We start from the raw sequence: 14,647 nt of genomic DNA, 5'->3' as shown, positions 1-14,647 counted from the left end.
TTTTCATGGCTGTGAGCTGCTCAGGAAACCAATGTGCACTCTTGCCCCTTCCGCTCATTAAATGAGCTGTGTGATGTCGCAGGACTGCTGATGTCCTCAGAGACCCTACAAGAATGCTAATACATTTATTATGTATTTTTGTTATGTGATGTTAAATGTATTATGTGAATGTTAATCAGTGCCTGCAGAAATTCCACAAAGGTGCTATATGTAATAAGCAATGCAGTGCTGGCTCTGGCAACCGGGAACTTCAGGGGTTTAATATTCAACGTCCATATTTCTAAAAAAAGTCAGTGCATGTTGATACTTCACCGCACAAACGTGCATCTCTGCACTTGGTTTTAGTCCCTGATGTTAACAAACATTAGCAAGTCTATACTACGGGTGTCCCTGTTTTAGTAGGCACCCATTTTGCACATCCCATTCAGCGGAGCCAACATTAAGCCAACAAACAGTTTGTTGTTCACATGGCAGGTCTACCTGATCACTTCCTCTGCTGATCTTTGAGTTGTTTTGTGGACCACACCAAGAAGGATGTTTTGTATATATAAGATGATGTGGAAATAAAAGACGAAGGTGACTGTGGAAAAAATAATGTGGATAAATTAACCATTGGGTCAACTTACCTAGGGAAGTGAGGATTCTCCATCGCTTGAAGTGTAAGTCTTTCCAAAAGTTCACCCAGAAATTAGGGCCTTGATGCAGGAATCACTTGGTGAAACTGTGTGGCCGATGCTATGAAGCTCAGACTTGGAGGATTCTCTCAATGGTCCCTATGACTAATACTTGAACTAACCTCCACCCCTCAGGACCTCCTGATCCCGCAGCAAGTTTCCATTTCCCCTCAATTCTCAGAGCCCCAGGGCATTCAGATTTAATGTGCACACACACTTGCGGAGCCTTAGCTAATTTAATAACCCATGAGTCTCAAAAAGTTGGATCCCTAACAAGGTAACACCCTTTGCCCCCTCCTTTCCCTGGCACTTGGAAAAACAACTTCTAGACCTTCCCATAAAACACCCCTTTCTCCCCCACACCCCCATTCATGAGTTGTCATCACTTTCGGAACATACAAACCACAAGTGAATTTGCTGGCAGTGCTCCTCCTGCCTGGTTGTGGAATCCACTTCAGCAGGACTCTACACATTGTTAGCAGCCCACCTCAAATACTCACTGAGCCAATAAAATCTTCAAGTGGAATAAGGCCTAGTGCAGACTCAGGAGTGAGCCCTTCTCCTAAAACTGTTGGTGTGATACACACCCATATGCAGGCTAGTGTGGCCACCGTATTTGTGTGGATTATCTGGGAAGTAAACCAAGTTTAAACTAAAATCAGGTTTAAAGACTTGTTTTTTTAAATGTGGAGGCGTCACACCTTTGCAAAATTGTTATACACAGCTGCCAATAAAACTCAGACCACATTTCTATAGAAACCTTGAGTGGCACACAGGTCACAATGGGAGACTTTTAAATAGGGTTAAGCCAGTTGCAAATGCCTGAAAATACATTGTGATGGAGACAGTGAAATAAAAGATCTGCCAGCTATGTGCCTCCGCAATAAGTGATGGATTAGGTCAGTATTTAATGGCAAATACCATAAGTTTGATCAAGGAAATAACAGCTGTATAAATCAGATGTGACTTAGTATTTTGAGCAACTTATTTTGTCCCACAAATAGAGTGCCAGACCCAGAGCTTGGGGTCAACAGACCTAAGTCCATTTACAACAGTGAAGGATGTGGTGCAAAATGTCATGCTCCAAAGAGAATTTTTGCCTATAACTGACATGTAAGAAATGGGACAAAACTCCAGGTAGGAGTTGGGGAGGGAACACAGAGGGTTAGAGCAGTGGTTCTCAACCAGGGGTACACATAATCAGCTCCATCAATGACAAATCATCCAAAAAGCCATGCCTGGTTGAAAAAGATGCATGAAGTTTGCATAAATCCTCTTGCATCCAAGAAGCCCTCACCAAAGAAAGGGGGATGGGCGGAATAGGTATCTAAGTGTGGGTACAGGGAAGGTTTTCACTGATATCAAGCTGTGATATGGAGTCTCATGTGGACTGGGGGCATGTAAGAAAGGACAAAAGGGAGAGAGAGGTGGTTTGTGAAAGAGAAATCACCAGGACAAACTATGCAGGGAATGAGATTTATGCATATTTGATAGGTCAATTAGGAGATCTAGAATGGCTGACAGTGTCCCTTTAAGTTTTATAACTACGTAAATGATTCATCCATTCTTCACATAATGAGCAGTTAGACTATTAAGTGACCTCAACTTGCCTGAGGCCCTTAATTCCCAACTAGTTACTGCCAGGAGGGTGAAGACCTAACTATATAATGAGTCATTAATGCTTAAAAGAGGAGAAACATCCCCCTGATGCTTCTGCATCCTACATGAAGAAAGCATGTGCTCTCCCACCACCAATCAGACAGGTTTTGACTAGGCTCCGATGTAGAGGCATGTTAGAAGGTGTTAGCTACCGTGTGCTAACATATATGTTTTAACAGTCTAAATCAGAGAGAGCAGTTTATTATTTAACATGTGCTAAGCTGGTCAAGTTAAAGATGAGGCTCCTTCCAGGCTTGAAACTGACCAGTTTAGCGTGTGTTAAAGTCTAAACTTCCTTGTCTACATAAGACATTTAGAATGCAGTCATTAGCATCTTTTAGCTAACACCCACAAACAAACCAAAAAGGTCTTGTTTACCTTGGGAAATTGACTGGAATAGCTATTTCAGAATAAGCTATTTCAAATAGCCTCCCCATGTGTACAGCTTTCCAGAATTCTGTTCTGGTCAATTTCCCTATGTAGACAAGGCCTAACTCCTAGTGGAGACCAAGCCGAGAGATCCTTCCACTGTGTGTGATGCTAGTAAGTGGTGGCATTTTTGCTGAGGAGGGCTCTATTGTATGGAATTGGCCCCTCTGAAATCACTCATCCTCAATTTTAAAAAGCACCTTGAATGACGGTATTTCCCACAAAAAAGAGGTTTCACAATCCCCACTGATGGCCCCTTAGTTTGTACCTTCCCTTCAAAAAGAAGCTTACAAGAAGTGGAAGATTGGACAAATGACCAGGAAGAGTATAAAAATATTGCTCGGGGATGCAGGAGTGAAATTAGGAAGGCCAAATCACACCTGGAGTTGCAGCTAGCAAGAGATGTTAAGAGTAACAAGAAGGGTTTCTTCAGGTATGTTAGCAACAAGAAGAAAGTCAAGGGAAGTGTGGGCCCCTTACTGAATGAGGGAGACAACCTAGTGACAGAGGATGTGGAAAAAGCTAATATACTCAATGCTTTTTTTGCCTCTGTCTTCACAAACAAGGTCAGCTCCCAGACTACTGTACTGGGCAGCACAGCATGGGGAGGAGGTGACCAGCCCCCTGTGAAGAAAAGTGGTTCGGGACTATTTAGAAAAGCTGGACGAGCACAAGTCCATGGGGCCGGATGCGCTGCATCCAAGAGTGCTAAAGGAGTTGGCGGATGTGATTGCAGAGCCATTGGCCATTATCTTTGAAAACTCATGGCGATCCGGGGAAGTCCCGGACGACTGGAAAAAGGCTAATGTAGTGCCCATCTTTAAAAAAGGGAAGGAGGAAGATCCTGGGAACTACAGGCCAGTCAGCCTTACCTCAGTCCCTGGAAAAATCATGGAGCAGGTCCTCAAGGAATCAATTCTGAAGCACTTAGAGGAGAGGAAAGTGATCAGGAACAGTCAGCATGGATTCACCAAGGGCAAGTCATGCCTGACTAATCTAACTGCCTTCTATGACGAGATAACTGGCTCTGTGGATGAGGGGAAAGTAGTGGACGTGTTGTTCCTTGACTTTAGCAAAGCTTTTGACACGGTCTCCCACAGTATTCTTGACAGCAAGTTAAAGAAGTATGGGCTGGATGAATGGACTATAAGGTGGAAAGAAAGTTGGCTAGATTGTCAGGCTCAACGGGTAGTGATCAATGGCTCCATGTCTAGTTGGCAGCCGGTATCAAGTGGAGTGCCCCAAGGGTCGGTCCTCAGGCCGGTTTTGTTCAATATTTTCATAAATGGTCTGGAGGATGGTGTGGATTGCACCCTCAGCAAGTTTACAGATGACACTAAACTGGGAGGAGAGAGAAATACGCTGGAGGGTAGGGATAGGATACAGAGGGCCCTAGACAAATTAGAGAATTGGGCCAAAAGAAATCTGATGAGGTTCAACAAGGACAAGTGCAGAGTCCTGCACTTAGGATGGAAGAATCCCATGCACCACTACAGACTAGGGACCGAATGGCTCGGCAGCAGTTCTGCGGAAAAGGACCTAAGGGTTACAGTGGATGAGAAGCTGGATATGAGTCAACAGCGTGCCCTTGTTGCCAAGAAGGCCAATGGCATTTTGGGATGTATATGTAGGGGCGCTGCCAGCAAATCGAGGGACGTGATTGTTCCCCTCTATTTGACATTGGTGAGGCCTCATCTGGAGTACTGTGTCCAGTTTTGGGCCCCACACTACAAGAAGGATGTGGAAAAATTGGAAAGAGTCCAGCGGAGGGCAACAAAAATTATTAGGGGACTTGAACACATGACTTATGAGGAGAGGCTGAGGGAACTGGGATTGTTTAGTCTGCGGAAGAGAAGAATGAGGGGGGATTTGATAGCTGCTTTCAACTACCTGAAAAGGGGTTCCAAAGAGGATGGATCTAGACTGTTCTCAGTGATAGCTGATGACAGAACAAGGAGTAATGGTCTCAAGTTACAGTGGGGGAGGTTTAGGTTGGATATTAGGAAAAACTTTTTCACTAGGAGGGTGGTGAAACACTGGAATGCATTACCTAGGGAGGTGGTGGAATCTCCTTCCTTAGATATTTTTAAGGTCAGGCTTGACAAAGCCCTGGCTGGGATGATTTAGTTGGTCCTGCTTTGAGCAGGGGGTTGAACTAGATGACCTCCTGAGGTCCCTTCCAACCCTGATATTCTATGATTCTATGATTCAATCTCTCCTCCCTGGTTAATTTGCACGCTCAATTGTTTTTGAAGTATCTATAAGGATATTAGTACTATATACAAGTATATATTTGTTATTGTATTATGTTTTAACGAGGAAGGTAGATAAATAAATTCAATTCTAATTCTTACTCCTAGGGGGCTCTCAATTAAAGAGTATCTGGTTCCAGAGTCATCTTGTTCAGAGCCTCTTGGCTTAGTCTAAAGGCTCACAGATAACCAAAAATATTCCTGATTCTGCCCTATACAACATACAGTCTCTGCTATCTTCCATGTTAGCTTAGTCATATTTCCTTGCCTATCAGCATCTATTTCTATTCCAACTTTATTTGATTTTTCTCATCCAGAAACAAAAAAGCAAATTGCACACCCCACTTTGTCTCTCACACAGGAATCAGACTGCTAGTCTGGTTACAGGACTAGACAATTTTCAGAGCCTGAAAATGTACGAATATAAAGACAGGAAGATGTTCTTTATCTTTACAGATCCACTTCTCTGAACTGTAACCGGAGTTTTGTTTTTCTCACCAACCAGCTGTGAACTAATTACAAGAAGTTCTAACTAGTCAAGCTCCCTCTCCAAACATATGGATCCAATTAAGTCAAACTGCAGCTGATTTTAATCAATCTTCCTTGAAGCAGCCAAACTTGAAGAATCTCTTCTCCTTCAGCTTGAAGGGCTGAGGAGAGCAGGAAAAGCAGGAGAGTGGTATTTGCATAAGGAACACTTCACCATCCGCTCCATTGCCTGTAAACAAGACTCCTAGCAGTAATAAATGCTAATTGAGCACTCTTCAGAAGTCTTTCCTCCCATTTTCTCCAAAAAGCACTGATTTGATCAGTCCCTTTTGTTCCTGGCTTCAAGTTGCAGTTTCCCCCAATGAGTAGAGGGCAGATTGCCTGAAGTGTTCTGGACTGTTTAACAAACTAAGCCACTTTCTGAGACAGCAGCAACAGTCTGCCCACAATATGCAAAAGCAAGTCATAGCAGCAGATATGCTCTCCTATTCCAGCAGGGGTTGCCATAGCAGAAATGGATGCAGATGAGCGAACACTTAAATGTATGTGATCCCTCAGCCTTCATACCAGCTGATCTCCCCCTACCTCAGGTTCAAAAGATTTCAGTTAGATGTGTCACGGGAAAGGAGTGATGATGTCTTCCCGCAATCCAAACATTTTTTCAGGTTTTTTTAAATTTGAGGTTTTTATTAGCAGTAAAGATCTAAACAGCAAGTAATATCCATGCTATTGTGTTTATACCAGTGAAGGAAAATCAATCCAGCCCCCAGCTAGGTGTCAAGAGCCAAAGGGATATTGGGAATTGAAGGGTGTGAAAGTTGATGGAGCCTCTAGCCACAATTGAAGATGTCCCCAAGCAAGCAGAGAATACAAAGAGGCAGAGTCTATATACGCTGCTGCAGATATTCATCAATTTCTTCACTTGCTAATACAGGCTCGGGGAGTATAAATCACATACCTCCTAATACAACAATAGCTTTCAAAGCACATACCTGCCCTCTGGCCCAGTTAGTGCCATATAGTTCACTGAATGGCAGTATCACTGCCAGCAGCCAATTCAGGGACAGGCAAAGGCAAAATGGCCATACTCAGACACACAGGCATGTGACAATGTGTGAGAATTTTTTTGAAGATAACTTTTTCATGGGTCAATACAGTCAAACCTTAGTGGTCCTGAACTCTTGGCTACTAAAGGCTGGACATGTCCCTTCAGGTTTGAATTCACTGCATATGGTTTTATGGACTGATCAGACTTCAGTACATAAAGATTGGTGCACTTAAGTTGTTATGCTTGATTTCACTCACTTTCTGTCACACCCCTCTCCCCAACACATCAACAAATTGTGTACACTCTCTTGTAAGTAACTTTTATTTATTCCAATAATGGCTTATTTATTTATTTTTAAAGGAAGTGCTACAGATTTTTTTTTTTTAAAAAAAACCTCTGCCAAATCTTAATCTGTTCATTGTCTTCTACCTCTTTTACTTCTTTATTTTCTCTGATCCTTTGTTTTTCCCACTTCTGAAACTTCACTAGGGGACTTTTTCTTCAGTAAATTTTAAAAAGTTATTTTGTAACATTACCATTTGTTCTCCTTTCTTGCTTTTCTTTCTGACAAAGATATTATTTTAACCCATCATCTCCCGGATTTCTACCTCAGGAGTAAGCAACAAATAATAAACTGACTTGGGCATGTTCCAGTGACTCCATTTGAGTGCAGAATTACCTTTTTCCAACATATTCTCCTTGCACTATCTGACTGCAGAGATTAATAGCTTGATAACCCATATTTAATGGTATTCAGCAGCAGATAACCCAGTCCGCAGCAGTGCCTAGAGTCAACAGAAGTGTTTTCACAGGATGCAATTCTGAGCCTGGGCCTGCTGGGGACTTGGGACTCAAGTAATGAATAATTAATCTTCATTAGCAGGCAGGGCCACTGAGCAATTTTTATACTGAGGGTGCTGAAAGCCTTTGAACAAAACCAGAAACCCAGAATATGGTGGAAGTGGTGCATTCGGTTGCTATTATTACTTCAAGCCAGGGGGTGTTGTTGCACCTCCAGGACCAGAACCCCTGGCTGCAAGGCTGTTTTTACCTTGTAGACAGTTCTGATCTCTTGACCACTCAACTGGGTGGGTACTGATCAGTAATTCACATCTTTTCAGCACTCAGACTTGCACAGATCCGTCTCCACTTGGAGAAATCGCAGTTGCCCAAGGAGTTAATCTATAGTGTTCTCCTTTCCTTGCTATTCACTTCCTGATTCAAAGGAACCAGAACTCCAAGCTCATAGGATATGCACAAACAGTGGGAAGATAAGGAGAAGTTAAACAAATAACTAAGTCCAAGCCTTAGCCCTCCCAAACTAAAACCAAGAATGTTGTTAACTTAGTCCAGTTCTCCTCAGGTGGGTTCTCCACCTAACCTCTACTGATGGGGCTGGTTTCTCCTTCTTGAACCAGCTCAGACAGATAACCTCTTCTCCTTCTCTATGCCTGCCTGTCCTCTTGTCTTCCTCACATCTTTTCCTTTTCCCTGCATTCTTAGGTCTTTTTTGTTCCTCTCCAGTCCCCTCACATAGCCCTGATCTGCACCACACCATTATTAAACTCTAGGGTTCTGAGCACTGCCACTGAATTGCACTATTGTGAGATGCGCTACTAGAACCTGGGATGAGTTCAAACTACTTTTGTTTGAATTGTGAATTTTGTGAAGAATACAACAGTCACTGCGCCACCCAAGTCTGCTGACATGGTGGGCGAGTGGTTTTATTATAACATGAAGGCTCTGTCTCCGCTTTGTCTTTGATGGCCTGATCCCAGCCTTTATCATTGCATCATGTTCACAGCATTAAATGAGCTCAGCTACCAAAAGGACCACACCTACCCACCCACTTCTGTCTAAAATAAGACAATTAGCAAAACTATATGAAAGGCTCTGAACCTTTCCTGCTGCAAACAGACCTTAGAAGCTTGGTGCTTTTAGCGTCTCAAGGGCGGGGCTACTGGCATTGCTGACACTGATTTCAAACACTAGATCTCTCTGAGAATCCCAAACAAAACAGGGAATTACTCAGGCCAGAATGGTGATGCCCCAGTGCTGGGAGCTGGCAGCTAGCCTGAGGCAGTGAGGACAGATTAAATATGATTTGAATGAGTTGTAACCTGCTCTGAAACCAAAGCTGCTGTTGTGTATGTTTGGAGACCGGAGCATCAGAACACCAAACCCAATGTTTTCATCTCCTTCTGATGACAGAAACCCAATTAAAGGAGAGCTGGGTGACAGGTTTCATGCTAACCACGGCTCAGCAGAGGCGCTCAACAGCTCTCAGCTCCCTGCTTTATCAAAGCTGTCACTTCCCCCTTCTCCAGGAATTGGTAATAAAAAAGAGATTTGATTTGCCTCTAATAGGTGTCAAGATAAAATCAATGGTCTGCCTGAAATTCGGGTAATTTCAAACCTGCAGGTTTTCTACCATCATAAAGCAATTTACACAAAAAGGAGAAAAAAGAGAAAGAAAGAAAAATTAAAAGAATGAAATGTTACAAGGCTGGGTTGTTCGGCACATCAGAGAAAGATAACACTGCTCGGAGCAGGATGGCCTTTGATTAAACACAAAATAGGCTTCGCTTCTCGCTCACTCCAGCTTCTTTCAAACAGAAGATGCTTTAAATGTAACACTCCCACCCCTCCCTCTGCACAGAGTAACAGTGTTTCAGAGATGAGAGCAGCCTGAGTAAGCATCCCCTTCTATTACTGCCAGCTTCAGGGAGAGGAAGGCTTCACTGCTGTATCCAGAATAAAAAAGTTGAAACTCTTGCTTATGAGATGGGCGAAGCATCAGCCTCAGCAAAAATATGGGAAAATCCTGCAGTGCCATGGTAAAATCAGCACTTTAGCTTTTCTTTCACTCAGATTTCTTATTTCATACTTTCCTCCTCTTGGGGAGAGTGTGTGGATCGCTGCCACCACAACCTGTTCCTTCCATACCCCATCATCATGTTCTGGACTTGAATAGCTCTTATCAGATAAGGCCGCAAGCTATTGAGCGTTGCTCAGCGTGAATGGTAATGATGGTGGGAAGCTATAATGTAAACAGCGCCGAGGCATTTTTACCAACCTGTCATCATAGTGGAAAACGCAGTCTATACAACAGCTCCCAGCGCTGCTCGAGCTGCAGCAGTGGTTAGTTATGGCTGTGAAGTTTGCTCGCACAGACAAAGGTTTGGAGGCTTCTAAACAGAAGTATACCCAAGTATACTGGAAAAAGCATCTGTTCTTGCATGCCTGAATACAACACCAAAATCTCAATATGAGAACATTGTACACAGATAAGGGTTTGTGGGATGGGCTTGGTTTGGGCTGAAGGGGAAGGATCTGTGGACTGTGAAAGGAACTTCTGGAAGTTTGTCAGTATACTCATCCATCAAGGCTGGACTGTGCCAAGCTATTCAGCCCTTCTGGCCCTGTCCCACTTCTTACCTGGAGAGTGAGCTTCTCCAATTTCATTTCCAGAGTCTTGTTCTCTTCTTCTAGCCGCCCTCGCTCAACCTCCAACTCTTCAATTTTTAACCTGTAAAGACGGGGGGAAAAAATACACTGAAACTCCGAATGCTCTAACCCTGCTTTAGTCCCACCACTGGAAAGAGCAAAATAATGAGGACCCAAAGACAGAAATCACACACCTGTCCAAAAATATTCTTCCAATGGTAAGATACCACATTAAATGAAAAGAATAAAACAACATTATTGCACTGTTAAGTATGCATAGGTAAAAGACCAATTTATCAGGAAATTCAATATTTGCAGTTCCTACACCAATATTACCTTGGCCATGTCAAGGGGGTGTTTTTTCAGAGTGTCTGTGGTTGCTCTTTAAAGAGAAAAAACTAATTAAGCTAGTTAATAATGTTCTAGACACCAGCAACGATTGTACTGCCACCGAAGATCGCGACGGGACTTTGGCGGCAGCTCAACAGCCTACGGCTATTTTCGGAGGCACGTCGGAGGAAGGTCTTCTCTTCCACTCTTCACCTGGGGATGCGCGAGCCAAAAAGATTGGAGACCCCTGTTCTAGATGGTCATAAATATAAAGGGAAGGCTAATCACCTTTAAATCCCTCTTGGCCAGAAAAAAAAACCCTTTCACCTGTAAAGGGTTAAGAAACTAAAGATAACCTAGCTGACACCTTACCAAAATGACCAATGAGGAGACAAGATACTTTCAAAGCTGGGGAGGGGGGTGGGAGGAGGAAACAAAGGCTCTCTCTGTCTGTGTGTTGCTTTTGCCGGGACCAGAGCAAGAATGCAGGGCAGAACTCCTGTAAAAAGCCAGTAAGCAATCTAGTTAGATATGCGTTAGATTCTCTTTTGTTTACATGGCTGATAAAATAAGCTGTGCTGAATAGATATTCCTGTTTTTGTGTCTTTTTGTAACTTAAGGTTTTGCCTAGAGGGATTCTCTATGTTTTGAATCTGATTACCCTGTAAGGTATTTACCATCCTGATTTTACAGAGGTGATTCTTTTACTTTTTCTTTAATTAAAATTCTTCTTCTAAGAACCTGATTGCTTTTTCATTGTTCTTAAGATCCAAGGGTTTGGGTCTGTGTTCACCTATGAAAATTGGTGAGGATTTTTTATCAAGCCTTCCCCAGGAAAAGGGGTGTAGGGCTTGGGGGGATATTTTGGGGGAAGACATCTCCAAGTGGGCTCTTTCCCAGTTATATTTGTTAGACGCTTGGTGGTGGCAGCAATAAAGTCCAGGGACAAAAGGTAAAATAGTTTGTACCTTGGGAAAGTTTTAACCTAAGCTGGTAAAAATAAGCTTAGGGGGTTTTTCATGCAGGTCCCCACATCTGTACCCTAGAGTTCAGAGTGAGGAAGGAACCTTGACGTAGACACTGAAAAGTCATACATAACTCAGGTAAAGAGTGGCTGGCGAAAAGGATGAGAGGCACTCTCCTGTCATTCCATATAAACCACTAACGTCCTGGGCACCTGCTTTTTCCAGAAGCAGTTGCAGTATGACAGCATCTTCAGATGTAACTTAGCGTTACTCCTCACATTGTGTTTAAAAGTGCTTTTAACCCTTCAGGACATACCAAAGGAAGAGAGAATTTTTTTCTGTAAGGAAAAAAACATAGCAGCTACTGAAGGTCAGAATCAGATACCCAAAACATTCAGAGTGAATGACATCCTCATATTCAATATTCTGCATTTTGGCTCAAAACGTCTAACAAATCTCTCAACACTACCCACCCTCCCCAACTAAGGGGTGATATTTCCTACAGAACAAGCACTCTGCCTGTGGTACCAGCTGAGGGCTGCCCTCCAATACCACATGTAAGTGTCTCCAGAGAAAGCAGAGTTTGAAAAAAGATCAAGCTGAAACTGGATTATGGTTGAGCCATGATGTTTATATGGTATTTCAAATGTACTTTTAAGGTTTAATAACTGATTCCTGTCCTTAATTTAATGCCCAGGAAGACATGGTGCTTTATACACGGGTGCTGTTCTAGTGGGATAGAGAATGTGTGTTCAGAATGTTTGTTATAGTCTGAGATGCCTGCCATTTTTCAGTACAGTCTGTCTAATGTTTTCCCCCTCTGGTCACTGAGTGAGATTTTTTACTTGTCTAATGAACATTCAGCTAGTTGAATCGTTCAATTGTTTACATTTTCACTCTGCCTCCTTCTACAAAGAGAGAGATGTGCATTTATGAAATGGAGCATCCAAGGGTATATCTACATTGCAATTAGACACCGGAGACTGGCGTGTGCCAGCTGACTTGGGCTTGCAGGGCTCGGGGTGGCGGGGCTGTTTAATTGCCGTGTAGATGTTCAGGCTCAGGCTTCAGCCCAAGCTCTGGGACCCTCCTGCCTCGCAGAATCCTAGAGCCTGGGCTCCATCCCAAACCTCTGCACCACAATTAAACAACCCCTTAGTCTGAGCCCTGCAAGTCTGAGACAGCTGGAACAGGCCAGCTGCAGGTTTTGAATTGCAGTGCAGAAGTACCCCAACAGACTACAGCCAAAGGCACCTGCTCCCCACCCTCACTGTAATGGAGAACCAGAGTTCAATATCTCTCCTTTATTGACTTGGCACCCAAGCAAAGCCTTGTCTCTTGTGCTGGCTGCTGGGGCCAGCACTGCTATTCTCACTCCTCTACTGGTCTATGTTTGACACTGTAAAGTGCCCTGGATCTCCACTGGGGGATATTGAGAACCATAGGCAAACAGTCTGTGCTACTTGGTCTTTCCTAAACAGCCCACGGGAGCACTTCCCAGTGGCAAAGAGAGAGAGGCATGGGAGAGCCTCTCAGTATATAACATAGGAGAGCACTTGCAGTTCGCAGTTAAACTACCAGAGAAGATACTTACTTGTCATTGACATTTTTAATTTGAGTAAACTCAGACTCAGGGCCCGGTTGGTGTTGTCTTTGGATTCTCCAACGGGCATAAAGGCAGTGTTAACCTACATGCTACCTTGTGCTCCACTCATCTAGGTGCCAACAATAAAAAATATGGCAACCATTTTCTCCCCAATTCTTACCTCTCAACTTGTGCACCAGAGTTACTCTTCCTCAGCTGTAGGTTGTTCTACAGGTGTTTGTAAGGAGAACAATCCAGGTCAGACTCAAATGACGAACGACAAAAAGTAAACTAGAAAGAGATCAGGGCTCAGTACAGTCACCTATCAATTTAACATTTGACCTAGACTGAATACAAATGCAGCTTTTCGGTGGGAGGAGGAAAGAATTGCCATTTACTCGCTACAATATTGATACTATAAATGCTGAGTTTTACTGGCGCAGGAAGCCTCGTTGAAATTCACTGTTGACTATCTACCCATTCATTCGTTACAAAGAAGCTTGAAAACATGCAATTGTTTCAATTCTTGACAAGACTGCATCAAATCTCTTATGGGGCTTTCCTGGAGCAGATGCAGTGAAACTTAAAGTAACTCAAAAGAGAAGACTGTAAAGGCACAATGTTTTATGACACTGCCTCCCAAGCTCTAAGGGGGAGATCTAGTTAGTGAAAGATCACCAAGGAGTTGCATTTGCTCTGACCTGTGTATCTACCCCAATATCTTGGTCTTGCATGTGTCTCCAATTCCAGACAGTTGGAATCATTCTGGTGTTGGGCACACAGCATATATACCACTGTCCCAATTTAGAAGGACAAAACAACAAAGGGGAAAAAACCCTACATCTCCAACAAAGCCTCGTCTACCAGGAAAGGCTGATTCATGAAAGACCTCACCATGCAAATCTCATTTATCTGGGAACTGCTTAGATGCTATGGTGATGGGTGCCATAGTAACACCTGAGGCAGACAGACTGATCATTCCTATTTTTTAAGCAGAAAAAAATGAAGTATTTCTCCAACTCTCTCCTTCCAGAAAACTGTCAGAGTCCAATGGAGCTAACAGGTGCTCCCATTTTTCTCCTTATTGTCCTTATTTATAAGATTAAAATGTTGGCAGCTATAGCAGAGCACAGTGTGATTGACAGCATAGTATTGCCACTGATAGGGGCCTCTCTCACAGTATGCCCATCTGTGAAGAGGGCACTGCCATGTAGAAAAGCTACTGCTGAACTGGAAACTATTGAACGGAACAGAAAATGTATGTGTGGAGAAGACACTATTAAGGGATCCAGATGGCAATGAGATGGTGTTAGAAACAGAGCAGAGATTTCCAGCAAGTGTGACTAACAGGCATTGACAAGGACATGAATTTCTTTTGAATCACTGTAACGCTACCTACTCACTAAATCCATAGACAACACTTAGGATTTACTGGAGTTTCTGTTTGACAGCAGAAAGAAAAAGTTCAGATTTGTTCCAGTTGAAAAGATCCTTCAGCTGTTGCCACTTAAGTCTTTACTAAAGCTGTTTTTTAATGTGTTACTTTTATTTATTCGTTATAAAACTACAGCCTTTGCGGATTTATCATCACCCAAGTAAAACGGGTTACTGACTAAACATGGTTTGTTATACCCTGTGGTCAACAAACTAAATTGTTCGACCACCCTTTCCCATTATGAGAGCTGAACAATATGGCAAATATGATTTACAGGGGACAAGGGGAATGACAGCATTAATAATGTCTTTTATTGTCTCCTCGGAAGTAATAA

At 43.0% G+C, this 14,647-nt stretch overlaps 1 protein-coding gene across 6 annotated transcripts in view; it reads right to left on the bottom strand.

Moving 5' to 3' along the window:
* The window catches only part of MAD1L1 (mitotic arrest deficient 1 like 1), a 554,553-nt gene that overhangs the window by 210,655 nt on the left and 329,251 nt on the right, over positions 1-14,647 (bottom strand). For all 6 annotated transcript variants that reach the window (XM_073361988.1, XM_073361987.1, XM_073361989.1 and 3 more), the window contains one exon: positions 9,990-10,080. In XM_073361988.1, coding sequence (XP_073218089.1) covers positions 9,990-10,080 — 91 coding nt within the window. The remainder of the gene's footprint in view (positions 1-9,989; positions 10,081-14,647) is intronic.

This window comes from Lepidochelys kempii, chromosome 10, assembly GCF_965140265.1.
Source record: "Lepidochelys kempii isolate rLepKem1 chromosome 10, rLepKem1.hap2, whole genome shotgun sequence".
NCBI classification, from domain to species: Eukaryota; Metazoa; Chordata; order Testudines; family Cheloniidae; genus Lepidochelys; species Lepidochelys kempii.
This window is presented reverse-complemented; position numbering and strand designations above follow the sequence as displayed.